General features: G+C 37.8%; 1 protein-coding gene across 14 annotated transcripts in view; it reads left to right on the top strand.

Annotated features, from left to right (window-relative positions):
* cadps2 (Ca++-dependent secretion activator 2) overlaps positions 1–26,517 on the top strand; it is a 193,350-nt gene that overhangs the window by 155,763 nt on the left and 11,070 nt on the right. For 5 of the 14 annotated variants that reach the window (XM_048159624.1, XM_048159628.1, XM_048159625.1 and 2 more), the window contains 9 exons: positions 12,625–12,766; positions 14,175–14,294; positions 16,065–16,094; positions 21,896–22,051; positions 22,271–22,418; positions 23,676–23,690; positions 25,349–25,423; positions 25,689–25,772; positions 25,871–25,903. In XM_048159624.1, the coding sequence (XP_048015581.1) occupies positions 12,625–12,766; positions 14,175–14,294; positions 16,065–16,094; positions 21,896–22,051; positions 22,271–22,418; positions 23,676–23,690; positions 25,349–25,423; positions 25,689–25,772; positions 25,871–25,903 (803 nt within the window). The remainder of the gene's footprint in view (positions 1–12,624; positions 12,767–14,174; positions 14,295–16,064; positions 16,095–21,895; positions 22,052–22,270; positions 22,419–23,675; positions 23,691–25,348; positions 25,424–25,688; positions 25,773–25,870; positions 25,904–26,517) is intronic. The other 9 variants (XM_048159631.1, XM_048159629.1, XM_048159632.1 and 6 more) reach the window with 5 other exon arrangements.

The raw sequence follows: 26,517 nt of genomic DNA, 5'->3' as shown, positions 1-26,517 counted from the left end.
TCTGTTATTGTCAACATGCTAATTAGATATACAGTGTGATCGGTTAGTGGCACTGGAGGGTAAATTATCTCCACCGGTTTGAAATTCGGCAGGTCAAATGCCTGAATCCTGTCCGTCATATCCTGAGCATATACTGAATCTCTCGTAACCAACAAGAAATGATCCCAGAAAATGGTTTTGAATACTTCACAACATGAAGTTAATTGTGCGAGGAGCTTTTGGTCTATTGATAAAACAACAACTACAGCCAGTTAAAGTTTGAAGATTGTTTTGCGTGACTGCGACATTTGCGACATTAATAAAGAGACTTGCTTTACTGTCTCGTTCAAACAGCAGTTTATTTGGAATAGATATGGTCGGTTATCTAGGGAGCATGACAATGGAAATGGCAGCCTCTAATAACACAGACAGTTGGCAGAAAGATATAGGGAACTCCCACGCTCCTTCATATATGAACTTTCTTGAAGAAGATCCCCTCATATTGCTTTCCTCTGCTCTGTTCTCACTAAATTAATCTCACAGAAATTAATCTCCTCTAATCTCAAAGGTAGAATTTTAATGAGGAAAGCCTGCTGGAAACATTTTAAATTTGCCTATTTAAATTGGTAGTGTTAATGAAATAATTTACCAAGAAATTAAAATAGTCATCATTTACTCACCCTTATGACTGACTTTCTCTCGTAGAACTCCAAATGAGAAGTTTGGCAGAATGTTCACGCTGCTCTTTTTCATTTTTTCAACACGATATGTCCCACGTCATAAGTCGCTTAAGTTACGCTTTAAGTAGAATCTGTATTTATTCGTTTGAAAGACGACAGTCATGTACTGTATACCTAGGATGGCTTGAGGGTGAGTAAATCATGGGATAATTTTCATTTTAAAACGAACTAATCCTTTCATGTTGTATGTCATGACGTATCACGTCACGCAAGTTACGCTTTAGACGTAAGTAGAATCCGTTTGGCCAGAAGGTAGTTATTTTACTTCATAACTTGTTAAATATGGATATTCTTACACAAATGCATCGCTTCACTTCAGAAGGTCTTTATTAACCCCCCGGAGCCGTGTGGAGTACGTCTATGATGGATGGATGCACTTTCTTGAGCTTCAATCAGGTGGTTCCCGTTTACTGCAATTATAAAGCTTGGAAGCATTAGGATATTTATTAATATAACTCCGATTGTGTTCATCTGAAAGAAGAAAGTCATATACACCTAGGATAGCTTAAGGGTAAATCATGGGTAATTTTCATTTTAAAGTGAACTAATCCTTGAAGATCAATAGCACTAGCACTCAAACATGACTAAAAAGTCAAAATCATAATATGATAATATGACCATTTATGAAGTGATATAATTTCCACTAGGTTTGGGTAAAAAATAGCGATTTCTCGATTTTAATCGATTCTCATTTTTATGAACCGATATCGATTCTTAAATCCCTTAAATCGATTAGTCTAGTCTGTTTTCAGTTGATGAATGAGCAGAATATGTAGCGCCTCACATCCAATAAATCACAATAATCTTTGTGCTTTGTTACTTCTGATATGAAGCAATAAAGTCTCAGATTTCAAATGACGTCCATCTTATTATGAGATTCAAAAAATAAATACCGTTTTGGCGCTGTTTAATGTGACGATCGCTTTAGCGCCTCAGTTAAAGAGAAGCGGCAGCACGAGCGCATGTGAACATCCTCTCCGCTTTAATACCAGTTACAGCGCGAAATAAACACGACTAAACATCTGAAGGTATGTTAAAATATACAGTACAACTTACTGAAATCTGTATCATGTCTCGTGTAATCGCTCAATCAGTGTTTCAACCTCGGAAAGTATGGCGGGCCGGAAGGTCCAAAAATATGGCTACCGACTTGTCGCGGGAATTCACTATACAATTGCCAGTAGCCACTGAGTTTACCACTGATAGGCCGGCGGTGCATCTGCATACACACTCTCCTCACGCAGCGAACGACTCACTTTCCTCACGCAGCTGACCACTGACTCTCCTCAGCCGGCGACTCACTTTCCTCACGCAGCGGACGACTCACTTTCCTCACGCAGCCGGCGACTCACTTTCCTCACGCAGCTGACCACTGACTCTCCTCAGCCGGCGACTCACTTTCCTCACGCAGCCGACTCACTTTCCTCACGCAGCCGGCGACTCACTTTCCTCACGCAGCGGACGAATCACTTTCCTCACGCAGCCGGCGACTCACTTTCCTCACGCAGCCGGCGACTCACTTTCCTCACGCAGCGGACGACTCATTTCCTCACGCAGCGGACGAATCACTTTCCTCACGCAGCCGGCGACTCACTTTCCTCACGCAGCCGGCGACTCACTTTCCTCACGCAGCGGACGAATCACTTTCCTCACGCAGCCGGCGACTCACTTTCCTCACGCAGCGGACGAATCACTTTCCTCACGCAGCCGGCGACTCACTTTCCTCACGCAGCGGACGAATCACTTTCCTCACGCAGCCGGCGACTCACTTTCCTCACGCAGCGGACGAATCACTTTCCTCACGCAGCCGGCGACTCACTTTCCTCACGAGCGGACGAATCACTTTCTGCAGCCGGCGACTCACTTTCCGCAGCCGAATCACTTTCCTCACGCGACTCACTTTCTGCAGCCGGCGACTCACTCACTTCCGCAGCCGACGACTCACTTTCCGCAGCCGGCGATCACTTTCCGCAGCCGGCGACTCACTTTCTGCAGCCGGCGACTCACTTTCCTCACGCAGCATTAACTCTCCTCACGTTTCTTTTCAAATACTGTGATGGCGCAATAACTAACTACATCTAGTAAAATTGATCATTTTTGTGTTGTAAATGTAATTTATTCTGAAGCAACATTCCCATCAGTGTTCTGTAAACTGTTACTGTTAAGATGTAAACTGTTAATCATCAGATTTGTATATGCCCCCTTAAAGGGATAGGTCAATCAAAAATAAAAATTCTGTCATCATTGACTTACCTTCTAGTTGTTCCGAACCTGTATGAGTTTCTTTCTTCTGTTGAACTAAAAATATATTTTGAATGTCAGTAAACAAACAGCTGACTGTAGCGAGTGACTTTCATAGTAGGAAAAAAAAAATATATATATGGAAGTCACTGGCTACCATCAACTGTCTGGTTACTGACATTCTTCAAAATATCATCCTTTTTCTTTCTTCTGTTGAACTAAACTCATATAGGTTTGGAACAAACTAGACTGTAAGTCAATGATGACAGAATTATCATTATCATTATTATCATCAATTATCACAGGTTTAACGATCCCTTGAAATTGATTGTCATGGCATTTTTTTTTTTTTACCTTTATAAAAAGGTACTTTTCCCCTAACCTTGGCTATCAGTCTCATGTTAATTAGAATAACTCACTGTAGGGCTTTTACCGTTATTTTTTCCACGGCAGAGGAAACAGAATCTGCATCAGAAGTGGCATTTAGATGCATGTATAAAATTGAATATGAATGTGCAAAACAAGCATGAAAAACACTGTTTAACAACTTTACAATAAAGATCTATAAAGCTTTTGAGGATTTTACTAATTATCTTTAATATACAATATTCTGAAAAAGTGACATTTCCCTTTTTGCAAAGTTCAAATGTTGATAAAATATATAACTTTAACTAAAGATACAACCATCACATTAGACTCAGTGAAACAGTCACTGTTTAGGGGCCCAAGCAGTATAGCTGTTGGTGCCTTGTTTAAAATGTTATTTGTAGTGAATGCTCTTTTGAATGGTGTTATCAAATAAGGAATCTGTTGTAAGCTGATTAAAAAAAAAAAAAAAAAAAAAAAAACATGAAAGTAGCGTATACCATAAACTAATGTGATGGTTACAAAAACAATGCAAATTTGAAATGTCAAAAATCTGCAGAACCAGTGTTTAAGCATGACAGCTGCAAATCAAAAATTTATCTTTAGTTAAAGTTATATATTTTATCAACATCTGAACTTTGCAAAAAGGGAAATGTCACTTTTTCAGAATATTGTATATATTGTATAAAGATAATTTGTAAAATCCACAAAAGCTTTATAGATCTTTATTGTAAAGTTGTTAAACTGTTTTTCATGTGAGTCGTCCGCTGCGTGAGGAAAGTGAGTCGCCGGCTGCGGAAAGTGAGTCGCCGGCTGCGGAAAGTGAGTCGCCGGCTGCGGAAAGTGACTCGCCGGCTGCGGAAAGTGACTCGCCGGCTGCGTGAGGAAAGTGAGTCGCCGGCTGCGGAAAGTGAGTCGCCGGCTGCGGAAAGTGACTCGCCGGCTGCGTGAGGAAAGTGAGTCGTCCGCTGCGTGAGGAAAGTGAGTCGCCAGCTGCGGAAAGTGAGTCGCCGGCTGGGGAAAGTGACTCGCCGGCTGCGGAAAGTGACTCGCCGGCTGCGGAAAGTGACTCGCCGGCTGCGTGAGGAAAGTGAGTCGTCCGCTGCGTGAGGAAAGTGAGTCGCCGGCTGCGTGAGGAAAGTGAGTCGTCCGCTGCGTGAGGAAAGTGAGTCGCCGGCTGCGTGAGGAAAGTGAGTCGCCGGCTGCGTGAGGAAAGTGAGTCGCCGGCTGCGTGAGGAAAGTGATTCGCCGGCTGAGGAGAGTCAGTGGTCAGCTGTGTGAGGAAAGTGAGTCGTCCGCTGCGTGAGGAAAGTGAGTCGCCGGCTGAGGAGAGTCAGTGGTCAGCTGTGTGAGGAAAGTGAGTCGTCCGCTGCGTGAGGAAAGTGAGTCGTCCGCTGCGTGAGGAAAGTGAGTCGCCGGCTGCGTGAGGAAAGTGAGTCGTCCGCTGCGTGAGGAAAGTGAGTCGCCGGCTGCGTGAGGAAAGTGAGTCGCCGGCTGCGTGAGGAAAGTGAGTCGCCGGCTGCGTGAGGAAAGTGAGTCGCCGGCTGCGTGAGGAAAGTGAGTCGCCGGCTGCGTGAGGAAAGTGAGTCGTCCGCTGCGTGAGGAAAGTGAGTCGCCGGCTGCGTGAGGAAAGTGAGTCGCCGGCTGCGTGAGGAAAGTGAGTCGCCGGCTGCGTGAGGAAAGTGAGTCGCCGGCTGCGTGAGGAAAGTGAGTCGCCGGCTGCGTGAGGAAAGTGAGTCGCCGGCTGCGTGAGGAAAGTGAGTCGCCGGCTGCGTGAGGAAAGTGAGTCGTCCGCTGCGTGAGGAAAGTGAGTCGTCCGCTGCGTGAGGAAAGTGAGTCGCCGGCTGCGTGAGGAAAGTGAGTCGTCCGCTGCGTGAGGAAAGTGAGTCGCCGGCTGCGTGAGGAAAGTGAGTCGCCGGCTGCGTGAGGAAAGTGAGTCGCCGGCTGCGTGAGGAAAGTGAGTCGCCGGCTGCGTGAGGAAAGTGATTCGCCGGCTGAGGAGAGTCAGTGGTCAGCTGTGTGAGGAAAGTGAGTCGTTCGCTGCGTGAGGAGAGTGTGTATGCAGATGCACCGCCGGCCTATCAGTGGTAAACTCAGTGGCTACTGGCAATTGTATAGTGAATTCCCGCGACAAGTCGGTAGCCATATTTTTGGACCTTCCGGCCCGCCATAGGAAAGACGTCAATAAAACAGCTTGTAAACAATGTCACGTAACGTCACATTTACCTCAGAAAAACATATTCAGTGACCATAAACTCATTAGTCAGCTAGAAAAGTGAACTCTAGAGAGCAACATTCTGATAAATATAGCTATGCACCGTTACATATTCATTATAATGTTTAATGTTCTTCAATATTTAATGCATGTTTGAATAAATCAGTTATGACAGCCGCGATTTAAATGTTTATATTTCAAAAAAACGAAATGGAGTAGAAATATGGTTGTGATTCTAAACTTTATTTATAATAAAAACATTATTGAGTGTAATTTAAGTGTTTGTGTATAAATAAGTTAATTTAAGCTTCAATATTATTATAGTAGTACCAACTGACTCCCATGTGTAGTTTACAGCATTAGTTCAGATATTTTTTTCTCTAGAAAATTTCCCATGTACTGTATCTGAAATACTACATTCAAAATAATCGATATCGAATCGAAATCATAATCGAATTGAATCGAAAGCATGTGAATAGTAATTGAATCGAATCGTGAAAATTGTCTATACATGGGTTTCATGTGACGTCACTGTATTCTATCGCCGCCATATTTGGGACCGGTCACAGCTGCGCGCCCTGTTTAAGTCTATGGTGACAGCAGCTACAACTACCAGAGGAAGGCCAACGAAACGCTTTCAGAAGGTTCACAACAAGTTTATAATATATCTTGGATATGTGGTGCTGTTAGCCGTTTCAACAGTCGTCAGAACTACAAATTTATTTGATCCCAAAGTAGTTAGATCGGCAGAATTATTGGCTTCATTCAGAAGGGACCACACCACTGGCAGCCAAACAGCAATGCACAACATTAATAACTGCTGGGACTGTCATTTACGTAACATTATAACGAGGACACTATTGTAATAAAATGTTGTGAATTCTCTGTGTTGTTGTTTCAGCGTGTTGTTGTGGTAAGAGCGCGTCGACTGAGTTAAACATTGATTACATAACTTGTTCAAACTTCACTTGTGCATTCGCGTCATTTTGTACAGATAAAACTTATTAATTTTATTAAGTATAAATATCTGATTATTCTCATAAAGGATGTGTTTCGTTGAGGTAAATAACCCACAGAGCTGATGATCATCTATAGCTTCAGTGCGAGCGCTCAAAAAGACAAAACATTAATATGATTGGGACTGTCTTCTTCTTATACATGATATTATAATCGTATATACTTGTAAAATAACGTTGTGAATTATTTGGGCTTATTTGCTGTGTTTCGGAGTTTCAATGAGGTTACTTCAAGTTCATCTGTGCGTGATTTTGTGCAAATACTAGTTGTAATATTATTTTTATTTTGTATTAATATCTGGATTATTTTATATAGGATGTGTTCCGTTGATTAATTAAAAAGTTGAAAGTTAATTAACTTTCAGTTTATGGGTTTTTTTATTCTCTTCAGCTTCAGCGTGCGCAGCTCAAACAGCAATGATTAAGTCATTAAAATGTTTAACGTTACTACACAGTATTATTAAAACTTTAATATTTCTTTTAGAAAACGAATGCATTATTTTTAATAACTAGCTCTTATATTCTAGTATTATTTTCATCAACACATAGTTTGATTAATAATAAGGATCATGAACAATAACAGATTTTTTTTTTGTATACAATAACATCAATAACAGATTCATTTTGATAACAGTATTATTTGAGCTGCGCGCGCTGAATGAACACCCGTAAACTGAAGCGCTTTGCTAGAAGGTTAATTAACTCAACAGGACACATCCTATGGTAATTCATATATATTTATACAAGCTATACATAAAATTACAACTTATATTTGCACAAAATCATGCACGCATGTACTTGAACTAAGTAATGTAGTCAGCTGGTGTCGTGAATTTGTTCATCCTGTAACACGCCGAAACACAGCAACTAGAATTCATAATATTTTCAAATAAATCAAATAAATTTGAAGTTCTGACGACTGTTGAAACGGCTAACAGCACCACATATCCAAGATCTATTATAAACTTGTTGTGAACCTTCTGAGAGCGTTTTGTTGGCCTTCCTCTGGTAGTTGTAGCTGCTGTCACCATAGACTTAAACAGGGCGCGCAGCTGTGACCGGTCCCAAATATGGCGGCGGGCATAGCGGAAGTGACGTCTTTGAAACCCATGTATACCCAGCCCTAATTCCCACACTCTAAAGAAAAATGGTTCTAATGGTTCTTCAGCTTTTTTTAGTGCTAAATAGAACCCTTTTTATAAGGTTCCATAAAGAACCATACTTTGAAAGTTTTATATATGACCTTAATGGTGTTATAAATAACCTCTTTAAGGGTCCCGTTCTTTGTGATCCCATGTTTCAAACTTTAGTTAGTGTGTAATGTTGTTGTTAGAGTATAAATAAAATCTGTAAAATTTTAAAGCTCAAAGTTCAATGTCCAAGCGAGATATTTTATTTAACAGAAGTCGCCTACATCGAACGGCCAGTTTGGACTACATCCCTCTACTTCCTTCTTTAATGACGTCACTAAAACAGTTTTTTGACTAACCTCCGCCCACAGGAATACACAAGAGTTGCGTTTGTAGAGTGTGTTTGTCGCCATGTCGTCGAAACGCTGTTATTTTCATCCCGCAGTCCAATCACCGGGTCTGATTCCAGCTCAAATTGATAGGGTAAAATTAAAGACATGTTTACAATAACACTGAGCGCGTGCATCTCCACGTTATGGTAAGAGGCGTGACCTTTCCGGGCAAGGAGCGCTAAACTGCTGTCGAATCACAACACAGGAACCGCTGGCACAATCAGAACTCGTTACGTATTTCTGAAGGAGGGACTTCATAGAACAAGGAAGTCATCAGCCCGTTTTATGACAGTGGAAACAGCGGTATACAGATAAGTAAATTATGTGAAAAATACTGTTTTTTTTACACGCGAAACATGAACACGTTATATTGCACACTATAAACACAATCAAAGCTTCAAAAAAAACACGAAAAACGGGACCTTTAATAATAGTTTATTTTCATTAATATTAGTATCTTTATATTATTCATTTTAGTATCATTAATATTATTTTTATATATTATTTATTTATATTTTATTTTTTATTATTGGCCTGGTCTTATAATGTCTTCTAGCCTCTAATAGGGTTTTACATTAAAAAAAAAAAAGGTCAGTTACATACTTTTATTTTTTAATGACGTGAAATTGTATCAAAAATGACAGTGCTCTTACAACAATTACAAGTTGAATTTAAATGACAATTGACATTGAACATGAATAAATACATAAAGGAAGTAAAACACAAAATAGATGTAGGCCTAATGAAGACCAAGTTTCAGTGAAATCTAGTGATCTTCACAATCCTCAATGTCTTTAAGTCCATCATTTTGGTATAATTGAGTGGCGGTTTCTCTCTGCAGATGATGAGGTTGTGGGATGTGACATACACTATTGAGTTTAGAGTTACAGTGTGTCTCTTCCAGATAATGTTTATGAAGGCCATAAGTAGTAAAAACTGACAGTATGTGAGCCCTTTACAATGTTAAAAGTGATATGAAATCATGGGATAGCTTTAATGTTTTTTGTTTGTTTGTTTTGTTACTGGGTATGTTTATGCATAAACCCAAGTAATAATTATAAAAATCTAACAATATGGATCGTGAAGTCAGTACTTACTTAGTGGAGAAGAGGAGCGAAGTATCCTTAAAGGGTTAGTTCACCCAAAAATGAAAATAATGTCATTTATTACTCACCCTCATGCCGTTCCACACCCGTTAAGACCTTTGTTAATCTTCGGAACACAAATTAAGATATTTTTGATAAAATCCGAATGGCTCAGTGAGGCCTCCATAGGGAGCAATGACATTTCCTCTCTCAAGATCCATAAAGGTACTAAAAACATATTTAAATCAGTTCATGTGAGTTCAGTGGTTCAATATTAATATTATAAAGCGATGAGAATATTTTTGGTGCGCCAAAAAAACAAAATAACGACTTATATAGTGATGGCCGATTTCAAAACACTGCTTCAGGAAGCTTCGGAGTATTATGAATCAACGTGTCGAATCAGCAATTCGGAGAGCCAAAGTCACGTGATTTCAGCCATTGGCGGTTTGACACGCGATCCGAATCATGATTCGACACGCTGATTCATGATGCTCCAAAGCTTCCTGAAGCAGTTACAATTTGAAAGTTAAAATTTATAGACGTTTTAAGAAAGAAATCATTTACCTGTTGAGAGTGTGTTGACAGTCTGTGTAATTGAATGACTGAGCTCCAGAAAACTAGTAATGATGTGGCTTTGATAGTTACAGTTTTGAAAAACAAAAGGCGGGAAAAAAGAATACAATGAACCATTCCAGCATATAAAGGGTTCTTAGAACTGTTACTTGTAAAGAACCTTTTTTTTTCCACATGAGAACACATTTGGCATCATTTTTGTCAAACCTGTTGAAACTCATTTTGTTGCACAATATTTAAATACACTACCTTTCAAAAATTTAGGGTCGAAATCAGGCACATATAAATGTCAGGAAACACGATTTCTGGCTGAATGTCAATATCCATGGATTACTGCATCTTTGGTAAGTTGTAACAGGAACACTATCGAGTCCAACCTTCAGTTTAATCGTTTGTTTTACTCATGTTGTCGCAGTTTCCCCTATTAAATCCAGCCATGCAGCTGGATCTTTTGCCACTCAGTCCGACTGAGGGGGCGTGTTCCGGCGAGAAAGTGATGTCATATCTCTAATATTGCAGATTTTGGACAGGGATTAGTTGGGGTTTTTAGTGTGTGCACATGACAAAAAAAAAAACTGTGGTGACATTGACACTACATGTTCAAATGAGCTTCATCATTGTTAAATGGTTGGGAAATGAGCTCACACACCCATGAGAGTAAAAAGGCTAGTGTTAATGATGAGGAACAGTGAGATGGGAATTACACTTAATGATGCCTGAGGAGACATGCCTCTCCCTGCCTCTCTCTTAGACCCACATTTCCTTCTAAGTGGTTTAATTACATTGAGTGCATTTACATATATAGGAGATTGGGGTAAGATGTGCCACATTTTACATATGTACTAGGTGAAAGAAATTATATTTGTGATATTTTCCATTCAGCACTATAGAATAGTAATCATCATGAATTAGGTATCATTTAAAAGCTTAAACACTCAAAATTGAAACAGATTTTAGCGAGTTCCATTTTGTGATATCAACTTCAAATTTGGAACACTACTTGGTTAGATATTTTAGAGTCCAAATTATTTTGTTAAATATACATTTTGTGTAAAATAAAAATTGAGTTCACTTCTCCACTTCTGTTGAGTGTCTTCTTTAAAAAGAGACAAACCTTTGTCCGTTCATGATTTACAGCCATTTCTGTGCTCAAAAAAAAAGGATGACCATTTGAATTTAGAATATATATTGGGTTCTTTCTCTATTGTCATGTGACAAACATAACCCTTCCCATAGTTTGCTAGATTGAGTGCGACACATCTTACCCCACTCTCCTCTACAATAAAACTATACAACAAAACATAACTATAAAAAATCTGCTCATTTTAAAAACCTTATTAGTAGTTTATGTGCAAATGAGTAGCTCGCCAACACCATCATGTTTACATGAGATTTTGAAACCATTAAATTTGTTGTACAAGTGAATTCACTAATTTGTTTAATTAATTTAGCCGCTGTGTTGAAACCTGTAACACTTTTGATGTTCCCGGTCAAAAATTAAAAAATTATCCAAAAAATCTTGGAAAGTAGTTATACCCTGTGTGAGCAAAGTCAGTAAGCTTTAGTCCAATACGATAACATTAACATTAAAGGGTTAGTTCACCCAAAAATGAAAATCTTGTCATTAATTACTCACCCTCATGTCGTTCCATGTCGATATTGATAAAATCCGGTGGCTCAGTGAGGCCTCCATTGCCAACAAGATAATTTACACTTTCAGTGTCCAGAAAGCTACTAAAGACATATTTAATACAGTTCATGTGACTACAGTGGTTCAACCTTAATGTTATGAAGCGACGAGAATACTTTTTGTATGCCAAAAAAACAAAATAACTTTATTCAACAATATCTAGTGATGGGCGATTTCAAAACACTGCTTCATGAAGCTTCGAAGCTTTACAAATCTTTTGTTTCGAATCAGTGGTTCAAATTGCTAAAGTCACGTGATTTCAGTAAACGATTGTGCAACACGTCGCAAGCAGCAGAACTTTTATTATGACACAGTCGCCGACGCCGCTTCCGCTTTTCCGGTCATGAGTATGAGGTAACACAGCTCTGTTTATATTTGAGTGTGTTGAAAATGATGTTATGACGTTACTCTGTGCGTTCGCTCGCTGGCTGCTGTGAGACACTGTACACACTGCAGTAAGATAGATCGATTTTAGAATATCATATTAAATGATGGATGGCCTGTGTTGATAAATGGCATGCAATTAATTTTAAAACGTATTGTATGATGGAGAAAATGCTGTATTACTGGTACTAAAAATAAAGCTGCATCTGATTATGCTATGTTAGCTACTTCACAAAATAGTGTTTCTCTCTGGTACTCGCAAAAAATCAAGAAAATTAGATTTAAACAATAAGACTAAACGTGTTGAGCTAGTTAGTTTTCTGTCTATAAATATATCAAAACAGTTGTTCGCTTGTCTATTAAAACGTGTAATATATTAAAGCGTCTTTGGTGTTTCCATGGTCTCTACAAAATAAAACCGGAATCCGAGGGTAACGCGGGTATGACGCAATTGACAGGCGACTCCTCACACGTCCCGGAGCCTTGGTTAAAATTGCAATTTTCTCACAATTTACAAATAGTTGGAAACATTTGGGATATTGTAAGTACTCAAGTGAAAAAAATATATAATACTGGCCTAGTGGTTTTTGGATATTTTACTGCAAAAATCTTACATATTGCACCTTTAAATGCTTCTCTTTTTTTTTTTTTTTGAAAAAAAATGTTGCCAATGATTTCTCAAAGTGGTGTTCTAGATATATTTCTCCTGCAATATAGCATCAAGGGGTGTAACAATATTTTGACCTGTACTATTGGTTGCACAACATCCGATACATTGTAAAGCCTTCATTTTTCCATCATGTTCTCCAGCTCACCTGTACAATGGAACGTTCCACAAGCACCTCCAGGACCTGTACATTCCTCTGGTGGTGCGCTACATTGACCTGATGGAGTCATCTATAGCTCAGTCCATTCACCGCGGCTTTGAACAGGAGACGTGGCAATCTGTGAAGTAAGACCCTGTTTAACCTCACGCTGTTAGAGTCTAACATGATTTTGCTATATGTTTGTTTGTTTGTTTTTTTTCCATCGATTGATTCTCTTGGAGATTACAGTGCCATGTTTAAAACATTTCAGGCTATTTCTAGTAAAGCAATTAACTTGGTTTATGTTTCAGAGAATGAATAGATGATTGGAGAGAGGGAAAAGAATGGAGCCTCCAAGATTGGCCTCCTCCTTTTCCATTAATGCTTTTGTGCTTTTCTGATTTACTTCAGTTTCCTGTTTATTCTCACCATATTTAATTTGATGTGAATGAAAACAAGGCTGTAGACGTGAAGTCAACTCTGTATGTTGTCGTATACATGGGTCTTGATCATTCAGCCTTAACTCACATATATATATATATATATATATATATATATATATATATATATATACACACACACATATATATATCTTGGGTCTCTTAGACTCCAAACTGAACATGACTCTTAAAGGTCCCGTTTTTCGTGGTTTTTTGAAGCTTTGATTGTGTTTATAGTGTGCAATATAACATGTGTTCATGTTTCGCGTGTAAAAAAACACAGTATTTTTCACATAATTTACTTATCTGTATACCGCTGTTTCCACTGTCATAAAAACGGGCTGATGACTTCCTTGTTCTATGAAGTCCCTCCTTCAGAAATACGTAACGAGTTCTGATTGTGCCAGCGGTTCCTGTGTTGTGATTCGACAGCAGCTTAGCGAACCTTGCCCGGAAAGGTCACGCCTCTTACCATAACGTGGAGATGCAAGCGCTCAGTGTTATTGTAAACATGTCTTTAATTTTACCCTATCGATTTGAGCCGGAATCAGACCCGGTGATTGGACTGCGGGATGAAAATAACAGCGTTTCGACGACATGGCGACAGACACACTCTACAAACGCAACTCTTGTGTATTCCTGTGGGCGGAGGTTAGTCAAAAAACTGTTTTAGTGACGTCATTAAAGAAGGAAGTAGAGGGATGTAGTCCAAACTGGCCGTTCGATGTAGGCGACTTCTGTTAAATAAAATATCTCGCTTGGCATTGAACTTTGAGCTTTAAAATTTTACAGATTTTATTTATACTCTAACAACAACATTACACACTAACTAAAGTTTGAAACATGGGATCACGAAGAACGGGACCTTTAAGACAGTATGGCATTGAACAGATTGTATGTCTGTTTCTCAGCCACATTTTCGTTTACATCAAATGAAATATGCCATTTTCTCCAACTAAGGTGCATTTCTTCCGTCAATAATCTGCTTCCCTCCATTCGGATGCCTCAGAATGATCAGTCAACCGCTGTTTATTCTGCTCTTCATCTGATGAACTGTCTTATTGTTCACTTCCTCTCAGTGCTTTCTGCTCTTTTACTCTCTGATCTCTGGCAGGACCATCACCAACAATCTGCCAAGCGTCCCACTGCCCAGGGTTCCCAACCTGCCTCTTAACCTCCCTCAGATGCCCAGCTTCTCAGCCCCTTCCTGGATGGGGCCGCTGTGTGACAGCACGTGTGTATGGGCCAGCTGGGCGCCATCACTGCTTACTGTTCTTGACATATGCTTATTATAGCTGCAAAGAGGTCACATGACTAGTTAGAAGGAGTCTTCAGCTTTTAAAAACACTGAAGTATATTTATTGTGGCATCTAGATTTTAAATGCAGCCTAGGTGTAGCTCAGTAATTGTTATAATAAGCATTTGTGTGTTATAACAAAAATGAATACATTTCAGCATAATGAATTAGTATTTTTAAGTACCCATAAAGTGTCCTCAATTGCATGACTGTGAGAGTGTTGTGATAGTTTTTGTCAGCTTGGGTTGGGAATCAAAAAGCTGTTTTTATTCAGAACAGGTTCCATTATTTAAAAAAAAAATAAATAAATACTTGTTCTTCTCATTCTTCGGCACCGTTGTTCAGGAACCGCATCACATCAAATTAAATTGTTTTAGCTGAGTTACGAGCTATTTCACACAACAATAATAATACAAAAACTAACACAACTTGTGCAATTTGTGATTGTTCTATTTAATGAATTGGCTAAAAAATCGTGTTTAGTCTAAACCAAGTTATTTGTTTGAATCATTCTGCTGACTCACTTGAATCTTGATTTATTGAATCGCTTACAGTTGAGACTGAACCACATGATTGAATGACTACTATTTTTTTTTTATCTTAATTACTACTGAAATGACAACTTTTTTTATTGTATATAGAATAACACAAGACGCGTCACTCGTATTGTTTTGAATGGGAGAAAGTGCAACGCGCAATATGGCGGAATAAGTCCCGCCTTCTAAATAAGAGCCAGCCGCCAATTGATAAAGTCATTGCATCACTGCAGCGGCTGTTAGAAGCTCCGGTTCCTATAGAAACAGTCAGATGCGCACTTCCTATAGAGACGCGCATTTACTACTGCGCATTAGCTTGATCCAGCCTGAAAAATACAGTTTTTTTGACATGATTCAAGCGTTTAGAAACAAAATTTATGAGACAGTTGTTGTCAGATTTCATTGGTGATTTCAAATATGAAATTTAATCGAAAGCTTGGCAAACAGCTTTGGAGAATTTGATGTTTCCCCATTCAAAGAGATAGAAGCTGCACTTCAAAGATGGCCGCCAAGTGAAATGACTTGTCTTAAAGGGACTTCAAGTCCTTAAAAATGGTAATTCTATGGAAAAGAAAAATTTTACTTTAATGCAAAAAATCATTTGTTATGTAAACTTTCTTATGAGTCAGTTCTTTTTACTGAATCTGCTATAAATTCATGCTTGGTTAAGCAGTTATTTGTTTGAATCCATGTACCAACCTGCTTGAATCTCAACTATTGAATCATTTCAGAATTACTACTTCTTCTGCTTAATTACTACTTTTTTTATTGTATTAAATCCTTAAAAATGGTAATTCAATGAAAAATGACTAATTTGTTATGAAAAATGTTATTGATTTTGTTTTAATATATAGTTAAGATCGATTATATGAGGTTGGGCTTTTTCAAAAGTACAAAAGAATCATTAATGGAATCGTTAAGAAACCAGAATTATTAAATGGAATCTGAATCAGAACCAAATGATTAAATTGCTTCCGATTCCCATCCCTGTTGCCATCAGAGTGTGATGATCCTGTTTGTGATGTGATTGCTTGAAAACATTGGTGTGGTGTTGTTCATTTTAGTGCGTTTTGTGCCAAAATGGCTTGGTGTCTGTTTTAGGCGGTGTTGTGTGGCTTTTTTATCATGTGATTCATCGGCTAAATTTAACAGTTATGCATTTGATTTACAGCGGACAAGGAATTAATTTGCCAGATATTTTGTGAGTACCAGAGATATCACATGCTTGTGTTTGGTGTGTGTTGTGCCTATATCCTGTTTTTAGTATAAACAAATTCACAGAATCCTGTTTAAAAGATGATTCACATGGACGCCTGAGTCTGCATAAACATTCGTTTTTCTTCTTATAGTGAAGTGCCCAGTTATCATGGGTTCAGTCTGCGGAGCGCGAGAGCATTTAAACCTGCTGTGAGCATGTGATGATAAACGGCAACGCTATTTCCTCTCTGCCATCGGGGGTTATCTGGGTAACGCTATAGTATAGCGACCTCATACACCAAATCCAGATTTATCCCAGAACAATTGGCCGCTCTCAAAACAAGATGTAAACATCATCACTCTACAAAAGCACTTCTGACAGCTACGAGAGCCTAAATAACGTCGGAAAGTTAAATTCCATCCATCTCAATTAGCCTAAAGAGTGTGAACTGCAAAAGCACACCAGCTTTCAGGCCTGAAACAGTGTCTGTAGTGGGTGTAGTCCTGTGGGTGTCTGTCAGAGGGGACTCTGTGGTTAGCTGGTTGTTAGATTCGGCGAGAACTTTGTGTTCTCCCTCAGGGAGTCTCTTCAACAGGCGAGAAACTCGTCCATTTGTTCACCCTGCCTCTTTCCTCTGCTCACGCGTGCTCGAGGCGGAGGCGCGGACCCCCGAGGGGGCCCTTACGGACCGTACCGCCGCTAATTAATCGAGTGGGAGCTTGTGCTCGCCCCTTTTAATTGCACAGCGGACTTTGCCAAACGATTTATTTTCCCGGACCGCCACTTGTGAAGGTAACAGTCTTTTAACAGCAAGCGGCAACAGCAAACGAGTGGCCTTTTTTCGTCGCGTCACACACTTGAGTGCTGCTTACGTGAGCGCAGACTGCGTGTTGCCGAGTCGACAGCGGTTGACACGGCAATGCCGCTCCATCTGTCTCGATTGGCAGAGATCTCTTGAGCCCCTTCGAACCCAGCGGAGTCGCACACAACATCAGAAGTTGCTCTCGATTTCGATTCCCTGCAGCTTGTGGAACAGCCACTCTTAGACCCACAGTCCTGTCTGCTGCGCTTCAGTCAGCTGGGTGCCAGACAACTTGACTTTTGCTGAGTCTCTCTCACGATTAGTCGTTTGACTGTGCTTTTCGCAATTTGGGGACAACCTAACTATTCATTGACTAATTCATTTACCAGGCATTTGCAAATCAGAAATAGGATTCATTGTAGGGGTTACATTAACATGAGATGTGAGATCATTTCACCATTGAGGCCAAAACATGAAGTGAGTGGAAAAGAACTGACTTTTCTGAGGTGTCATTTTGGTCCATTTTAATTGTGACTACCTATATTAGATATAATATAAAATATTATATTAATGATAGTATAATTAATAAATCAAATGTTCTTTATATTGTTATTATTATAATATATTATAATTAATATATTAATTATGATATTTGTATATTCATTGTGTGTGTGTGTGTGTGTGTGTGTGTGTGTGTGTGTGTGTGTGTGTGTGTATATATATATATATATATATATATATATGTCAAATATTCTTTGTTATTATTAGAAGAATATATTATGATAGAATTAAATTAATGTTAATATATTATAAAGAATATATTATAATATATAATATTCTTATAATGATATTTTTATTATTATTCATGAAGAGCTTTCTGTCCCTCCATTCAAAATGTATGTACGGTATACTGTCCATGTCCAGAAAGGTAATAAAAACATCATCAAAGTAGTCCATGTGACATCAGTGGGTTAGTTAGAAGTTTTTGAAGCATCGAAAATACATTTTGGTCCAAAAATAACAAAAACTACGACTTTATTCAGCATTGTCTTCTCTTCCGGAATCCTTTCCATTGAACTGATTCCATTGAATCCTTTCATCTGTCGGCGTTGGTAATGCACTTTTACGTCGCCGTGGTTGTTTTTGCCGATTAGGACATCCGCGACATGCACACTTATGCACCATTTAAAAAAATATAGCAATACCAAAATACAAACAATGTAGAATAGCTTAATATTAAATATAATTGAAAAAGTTATTATAATAATAGAATTATTATTATTAAAATGTCATTAAAATGGACTGAGGTGTCATTTTGGTCCATTTTAATTGTGACTACCCATATTAGATATTATATAAAATATTATATTAATTATAGTATAATATATTAAACATTCTTTGTATTGTTATTATTTATAAGAATATATTATAACAAACATATTATTATAATATTATTAATATTCGTTGTGTGTGTGTGTGTATATGTGTATATAAACAGTATTTTCCATACTAACTAGACTGTGGCGGCCCGCCACATTGTAATTCGTCCCGCCACAGTCTCAAAATTAAACGGAAATTAGGCCTGTCGTGATATTTAAATAACCGTCTGATAATTGTGTGCTTTTATATGGCAAAAGTGGGAGTCATAGGCATCTTTACACAGAAAAAGCAGTACTCTGAAGTGGCATAAAATCACAAAAATGTGCATTTACACAGACTGTTTAATGCTCCTCTGAAGCGGCATAAATGTATTTTCACAGTAATTAAAATCGCGGGAAACAATGCTTTGAACATAAGTATTTCAAAACTAAGTTTTAACAAAATTAATTTAAAAAATAATTAAATAATAAACAATGAAATATAACTCGAAATAAAAAAAAAAAAACGAAATTTTATAGTAAACTGCGTGCTATATCTCACGCTTTGATGTTTGTCATAATAAAAATTGTTACAGTTGGAACAAATGCTACAAAAAAAAATATTCATTATTACACCGAGTAGATCACAAAAGGATTAAAAAAGGATTTTTTTTTTTTTTTTTTTTTTTTTTTAAGAGCCAGAAACAACAAATGATGCTAGCGTTTGCATGTGTCAGGCAGCAGCAGATGTCACCAGACCGTCGTGTATGGGTGAAATATCGTCCTCAAGGAGATTATTTTTGGAATATAAAATAACAGTACACAATCAAAGTGACGCCGATTGTGTTAAGCATTAACCGTATCTGAGAGAAATGTAGCAGCGCGTTGATCTGACAGTCTCTTCATAAGAAGATTACAAACGGCGAAAGCCAATTGACGACACACGACGATTCTCTGCTGTTATTTTGGTGGTTTGCTTCACGATGTGAGTACAGGATTAACTTCAATGCCCTTTGTTGGTAGACATTATTTTTATTATTTGCCCCATATGTCTCCTGCTTCTTGAATCTCGCGCCGCCTGAGCTGACTGAAATGCTTTTGATTGTCATGACAATGATGTAGTTTAGGGCGGCTATATTCAAAGACTATAGAATAACACAAGACGTGTCACTCGTATTGTTTTGAATGGGAGAAAGTGTAACGCGCAATATGGCAGAATAAGTCCCGCCTTCTAAAGCCAAGAGCCAATCGCCGACTGGTAAAGTCAACGCGTCACTTCAGCGGCCGTTAGAATCACCGGTTTCTATAGAAACAGTCAGACACGCGCCTCCGAAGAGACGCGCATTTAGGTCTGCGCATGCGCATTAGCTTGATCCAGCCTGAAAAAAATACAGGTTTTTTTGTCATGATTCGAGCGTTTAGAAACTAAATCTATGAGACAGTTGTTGTCAAATTTCATTGGTGATTTCAAATATGAAATTTAATCGTAAGGTTGGCGAACAGTTTTGGAGAATTTGATGTTTCCCCATTCAAAGAGATAGGAGCTGCACTTGGATGCCCGAGAGGCGTTTCAAAGATGGCTGCCAAGTGAAATGACTTGTCTTAAAGGGACTTTGACTATATTCAAAGTCATCTGTAGCCATTTAATAGCTTAAGTTCACAGAAACTCGTCTTCCCTCTGCTGCAGCCGTCGATCATTCTCTGTTCAGCACTCAAACAGCGCGTTGCGCTCAGTAACGGCAGTCAGCACTGTAAAACTCTCCAATATGATATATTCTCATTATAAGACATGATATGCAGATAAAGGGCTGTGGTTTTGCATAAAATGACTTTATCTTGCTGGAGTTTTTGAACGATGTCATCATACTGGCTACAGGGTGTCTGTTAGATCGCACAACACAAGGACTATGAATTGGCGTCACACGCACAATAACTGGAATGTAAAAGTGAGAAGAAACATGATTAATAAACTGATAGATGTAGATATACAGAGGGATTCTCTTTGTGACATGAATTTGTCAATGCACAGCGCAACTGCGCGCTCTGACTCCATATTGCTTTAAGCTCATCATTCTGCACCCGGGATGCACATAAGCGGTTTGTGCTGCTGTTTTGAAGCGTTTCACATTATCATGGTTTTGCACACTGAAAGATTATTAATAGCCTATTTTGTTCTGTTGGATCTATCATATCTTGTTGCCCCATTAAAAAGCTGCACAATACATTTAAAATAAAGGTCTTTTAATCGTACATTATTATAAATACATATAATTCTTTACATTCATATATAAATATAAATCTAATATAATTTTTTTTTTCATTTCATAAGAATACAAATAGTCGTTTTAAACTTTTTAACATTTAGATTTCATAAAATTACTGTGCAATTTGTTTTTTTTTTTTTTTTTCCAAGAATTAGGCTAGCATACTTTTTGCTGCTGAATTATATACTCACCTAGTTTATTTATTAATTTATTTATTGGTAACAAATCAAAAAGTGACCATTAGTTCCAGAAATACAGATGTATAGATACAGGCCCCCACTAATTATTCTAGAAATAAATTAATTCAACAAAGGTAACCTCTTTTGCTACATATTTTTAATGGTTTAAATGTATACTCTACACGTTTGACCACTTAAGAACGATCATTTAGCCTACTATATGTTGTGTACGTGACTAATGTGCCCTACCATCACCAATAAATAAATTACTATTAAAGCACAAAATAGTTTACAAGAGAACAAATTTCTTCATTGATCTAGTCACTTAATTTTGCTCTCAGAATGCACCAGATTTATACAAAATTTTCCTTTATATATATATATATATATATATATATATATATATATATATATATATATATATATATATATATATATATATATATATATTACTGTCAAATATTCTTTATTTTATTATTAGAAGAATATAGTATCATGATAACATGATGTTAATATATTATAATGTTCTTATAATAATATTTTTACTATTATCCATCAAGAATATTTGCTATATTGGTATATTAATTATTATATAATATTAATATTAATTATTATTTGAAATGTTATCATGATAATAAAATAATATTTTATAAATCAATTAATTTAATCATTTTTTAATATTTATATAGTTTTATTTTTTTTATTTTTTTTTATATAACTTCCAAATAACGAACATTCAAATAAATCTAATTTCTTAAACCCCTGAAATAAAGCAAATGTGAAAACACCTGAAGATTAATGTTCCAGGCCAGCTATATACTGCCATTGTGTAATCTTTTACAAGATAACTCTTCATAATAACTTTAGTTTACAAACATTGTTAAATAATGCAGTAAATCATTAGTTCATGGGCATTAAAATGGTTAGAAATGCCACAAAACTGTGATATTATCATATATTGTCATATAGTTAAATAGATATCAAGGCCTGATCTGTTTGCATGACAATGTCTGTTAATAAATTAATTTTATTATTGTAAAGTGTCTTTTGTGTACTTTGACCTTGGTATTCATGCTTTAGTTTTACATGTTTCATTCCTTCTTTTTAGATTTGTAATGTATTTGCAGTGAAAAAAATTATGTAAAGGCGAAATGTCAAATTGTAAGATCAACCATGTGCTGACAGTTTCTGTCTTCCTCAGTAACGGCTCAGCCACATCAGAAGATCTATTCTGGAAGCTGGATGCTCTTCAGATGTTCGTGATGGACCTGCACTGGCCAGAGCCGGAGTTCGCCAAACATCTGGAGCAGAGGCTCAAACTGATGGCTAGTGATATGATGGAGGCCTGTGTCAAAAGGTCAGCAATTTAAAGATTGTATGATTGTGTGTGTATATATATATATATATATATATATATATATATATATATATATATATATATATAGTATGACTGTTATGATTGTAAAGGGCTATACAAATGCCTCATTCATTCATTCCTTTAAGAGCTAATAAATAGCTGTCCTTGTACAGCCAGAAGCTTCATGTCACTGATTTCTCTGTCATCTCTGATATCTAGGACCAAAGCTGCCTTTGACTCTAAAATGCAGAAGTCAAGCAAGTCCACCGATTTCCGCATACCCTTGTCTGTGTGCACAATGTTCAATGTTCTCATGGACGCCAAGAAGCAGTGCTCCAAGCTCTGTGTTCTCGACCAAGGTCAGGAGGTACGTTACTATCCTGCCAGGGCACTTTGCGCAGACACATCTACGTTTTTGACTCATTATTGTAGATGTTTTATGAACACCATAAGTCTCGTAAAAACATCTGGTCTCTGTTCAACTGACAGCAAGGAGGTGAAAACAAGATTAAGAACATTAAATTACGTTACACTAATCAGCCATTTGAATTGCTGTCAAACTGGCAAAGATCCATCAGTTTCTCTTTTTATACCTCAAACTTGATTTTGAGTTGAACTTGCACAGGTGTTATTGGTTGGTGTGAAGTGTTTTGTACTTTCTGTGGGCGATATTATTACCTCCTCTTCTTCTGCCTAGAGATAAGTCTCGACCACAAAGTCCTTACGCTTGAATAAAATCACAACCAAACTTCCACAGACCTTTCGACTAGATATTTAATTTCCTTTTCTCTTTTGTGAAGCTTTGTGAAAATCTTTATCCCAGCTTAATGTGCAGAAACTTCTATAAGTATAGCTACTATAAATAACATAAAGTGAATTGACACCAGTAAACATGTATCTCTGTTCTGTGAACCTCTGACTGGAGAGCGAAAGATGTTTAAATTGTCTCTGAAAGCTCCAAATTGGATATTTTTCAGAGTAGAGTTTGGAGTCACTTAGGCTGTGTTCACACTTGAGATGAATCCAAATTGGTTTTTAAATCCAAATTGAATGTCACAGTTCACTATGAGGAAAGAAAATGAGACACAATTATAAATGATATTTCAGATTTTATATGACGTTACACGCACTGAATAAAAACTAATCGAAATCTGATTTGGGCATTCACACTGAGACACATTGCAGGTTGATTTTAATCTGATTTCAAACTGCATATGCAGTTTGTGAATGTGGTTTGTATTGTGTTAGTTGTGTGCTGTACAAATAACGAATCTGAATTGATTCATATTAAAAATTTGCTGTAAAATAAACTTTACGTTTGTGTTTTTGTAGGTTTAGACTTTGTTTCGCTTCCAGAATTAGTGATTCAGACTTTTTTTTTTTTTGATAAATGACTGTAAATCTCATTTCATATGATATAAGCAAGTTTGTTAGATTTTGTGTTGTGGTTGTTTATTACCTAAATCATACTTAAAAATGAGTTTTATTTATTTGATGGCTGTCTGTTAACCAGCTCTGAGATTAGATTTCATTCGAGTATGTTTTATCTTTCTGTTCATTGTCTTTTTTTTTTTTTTTTTTGACTCATCCCCGCATGTCCTGCACATTATTGCATGAACCCAAGGTTGACCAACAGTGGGTAAGTGTCCACTCTACCCGTCTTATGTGTTTGTGAGCAGAGAAACGATACAGTGTGTGCACAGTTAACGTTTAATGGGATCTTTCACCCAAAAAATACAAATATTGTGATCATTTACTCACCTTCATTTCATTCCAAACATGTATGACTTTCTTTCTTCTCCGGAACACAAAAGAAGATATTTTCGAAGAACATTAAGAACCAAATAACATTGACTTCAGTTAAGAAAAAAGACATTTTCAAAATATCACACATTAGTGGAATCTCTTTTAAACACACTAGTGTTGTTTTCATTTAACCAAATGATTTTGATTTACAAAAGGCATCCTCAAATTTGATCACTGCTGTACTTCTTTCTCTTCTTCGTATTAGTGCACATTAAAGCTTAAATTGAAGTAAACTATTTTTGTTTGTGTAGTTGAGATCCCACCCTCTCTCTCTCTTCTGAATTGCCGTCGTAGTCAATACTACTCTTTTCCAGCCCTAACAAAAAAATAAATAAATAAATAAAACCGGTGCTAACTTTACGAAAAAAAAATATGAATTTCCACCTAAAGTATGTGGCCTTGTGCGGCGAGATAGTCGAGAAACTGGCACTTTTATTTCCACTTACTTCTTAGTATTAGGTTAAAAGGTATTTCTCAACGCTGAACTGATTTTCCTTCACACGGAATTGAATTTAATGGCCAACGGTGCGTGTCGGCGTGTTTGTGAAAGACTTTATTTAAAAACAAAGAAAAGATTATTTTACCCGAGTTTGCCTGCCGCTTTATTTCGAAATACAAGGTTATGCTTTATAAGCCGCCATCTCGCTGAAGTGACTCTGAAGTGGATGGCTACCAGATAAATGTTTTCAAAAGAAATTATTGTTCTTTTGGTTTTCACACACACGGCAAAGACCTCCCTATTTAATCGGCGATAATGCAAAAAAGAGCCCTCGCCGTTTAGCCGTATAAAAAGCAAACATGGAAGTGTTAATTGAGGTAAAAAGTCCTCAAGATTCTCCTATAATGCCATTTATGAAAAAGCTGCCATTTTGCGTGCAGGAAAAAAAAAGGGTGAAAAGAAAATTAGGGCTGCTGACAGTGACCTCTTAGCACCCTCAATTTGTCACCGATCTGCACGCATTGTTGATTGAAATTTTTAATTTGGGTGTCCTTTCGATTCGTCGTGAATGGCCATTGTTGGCGGAGATGAACTCCTGCTTGCCGCGCATCCAGCAAAGGCATCTATTCAGCAGCCGAATGGATGCGCTCTCTCTCTCTCACACCCCCTGAGCCCTCGCTTTCTCCTTCCTCCTCTCTTTTTTTTCCACAAAATAGGTGAATAAGACTTATCAGACATGAAATGGCGGATTAATTGAATGTAGTGTGAGCCTTTGGTCACCGCAGCTGGACGGGTTCTTTAGAAAAACACAAGGCTGCCCTAATTGTGGCCCACACAAAAAGTATCCTTCAAATTCCTTTGCCCTAAACGAGAGCAGGAATGCCATTCATTGGCATAATGGGCCTAATAGCTGCTTAACTCAGCCCTATTGCACAGGGAGGATTTTTCTCTCTCCCGAAATATGTCTTTGTGAGCGTGTTGTTCTTTTAGGATCCGTTTAGCGTCACATTTGTTGATGTTTCTCCTCCCCGTCCCCTTCTTCTGTCCTACAGCAGCAGTACCACTCGAAAATCGATGTCCTGATCGATGAGGCCTTTAAGGAAATGATCTCCTCCTTGGTCTCAAAGGTACTCCCGTCAGGCATTGTCTGAGCCGTCGCATTTCATAACATTGAGATTTGGCTTTTGCCCATTCTTTTCAGCTGGCCTTCACTGTGACTCAACACATCGCTTTCCAATGAATGAGCGTTTTTAAGGAAACGTTATATGGCGTTTTCTGTTTTTCCACCCTCTTGTACTTTGTCAATGAATGTTACTTTGTCCTAAGTTGGTAATTGTTACTCATGCTAAAGGTGTTGGTGCGTGTCACGCAAACATTGACTTGCTTTCACAGTTTGCAGCTGTTTTGGATGGGGTGTTGTCCAAGCTCTCACGATATGACGAGGGAACATTCTTCTCCTCCATCCTGTCTTTCACGGTGAGTGTTTTCTCATTTCGGATCTCGTTTCGCACCTATTAGGCCGAAGATATTAAGCAGGTACTTTTTTTTTTTTTTTTTTTTTTTTTTTTTTAAAGGTAAAAGCAGCAGCCAAATATGTGGACGTCCCAGTAAGTGTCATTTTGGTAACTGCGCGCATGATGCCGGCATGCCCCGTGTGAATATTTTTGTGCATGCTGTGTATTATTTACTTAGGGAAACAGATTCTCTATTCAGCTTTGCCAAGCATTTCCATCTTGCTTTGTTTTTAATATTTAAAAAAGGCTTAATGCGTATTATTTCATCATTACTTAACACAATTACATATTTTTTTTATCATTTGCGACTCATGGCCAAATGAAAGCGGGATTGGAGCGTCTTTCAGAGCTGGCTGAGCAAGACTAATTAGCAACCCCATTGGCTTAAAATCAGTCTCACGATCTGCCACAGTGTTGACAATGGGCCGTCACAAGCAGAAAAAGATGCTAATGAATCACCAGGAACCAAGACTGTTCAGAGCGCAGACCGTGAGCAAGCAGAAAGAAACTAACACGGGTTGAGGGAAAGACTGAGTAATCGCGTGACCTCCTGAACCGAGATGACAGTATTACAGAAGGGCTTTCTGAATAAAAACATGAACAACTTTTCATTCCAGTTAGTGATAGCAAAGCTGAATTTTCAGCATCATTACTCTAGTCTTCAGCTCACATGATCCTTCAGAAATCTGCTGATTTGATGCTCAAGG

Source organism: Megalobrama amblycephala, linkage group LG15 (genome assembly GCF_018812025.1).
Source record: "Megalobrama amblycephala isolate DHTTF-2021 linkage group LG15, ASM1881202v1, whole genome shotgun sequence".
Classification (NCBI taxonomy): domain Eukaryota; kingdom Metazoa; phylum Chordata; class Actinopteri; order Cypriniformes; family Xenocyprididae; genus Megalobrama; species Megalobrama amblycephala.
Note: the sequence above shows the minus strand (reverse complement) of the source record. Positions and strands in the feature narration are given on the sequence as shown.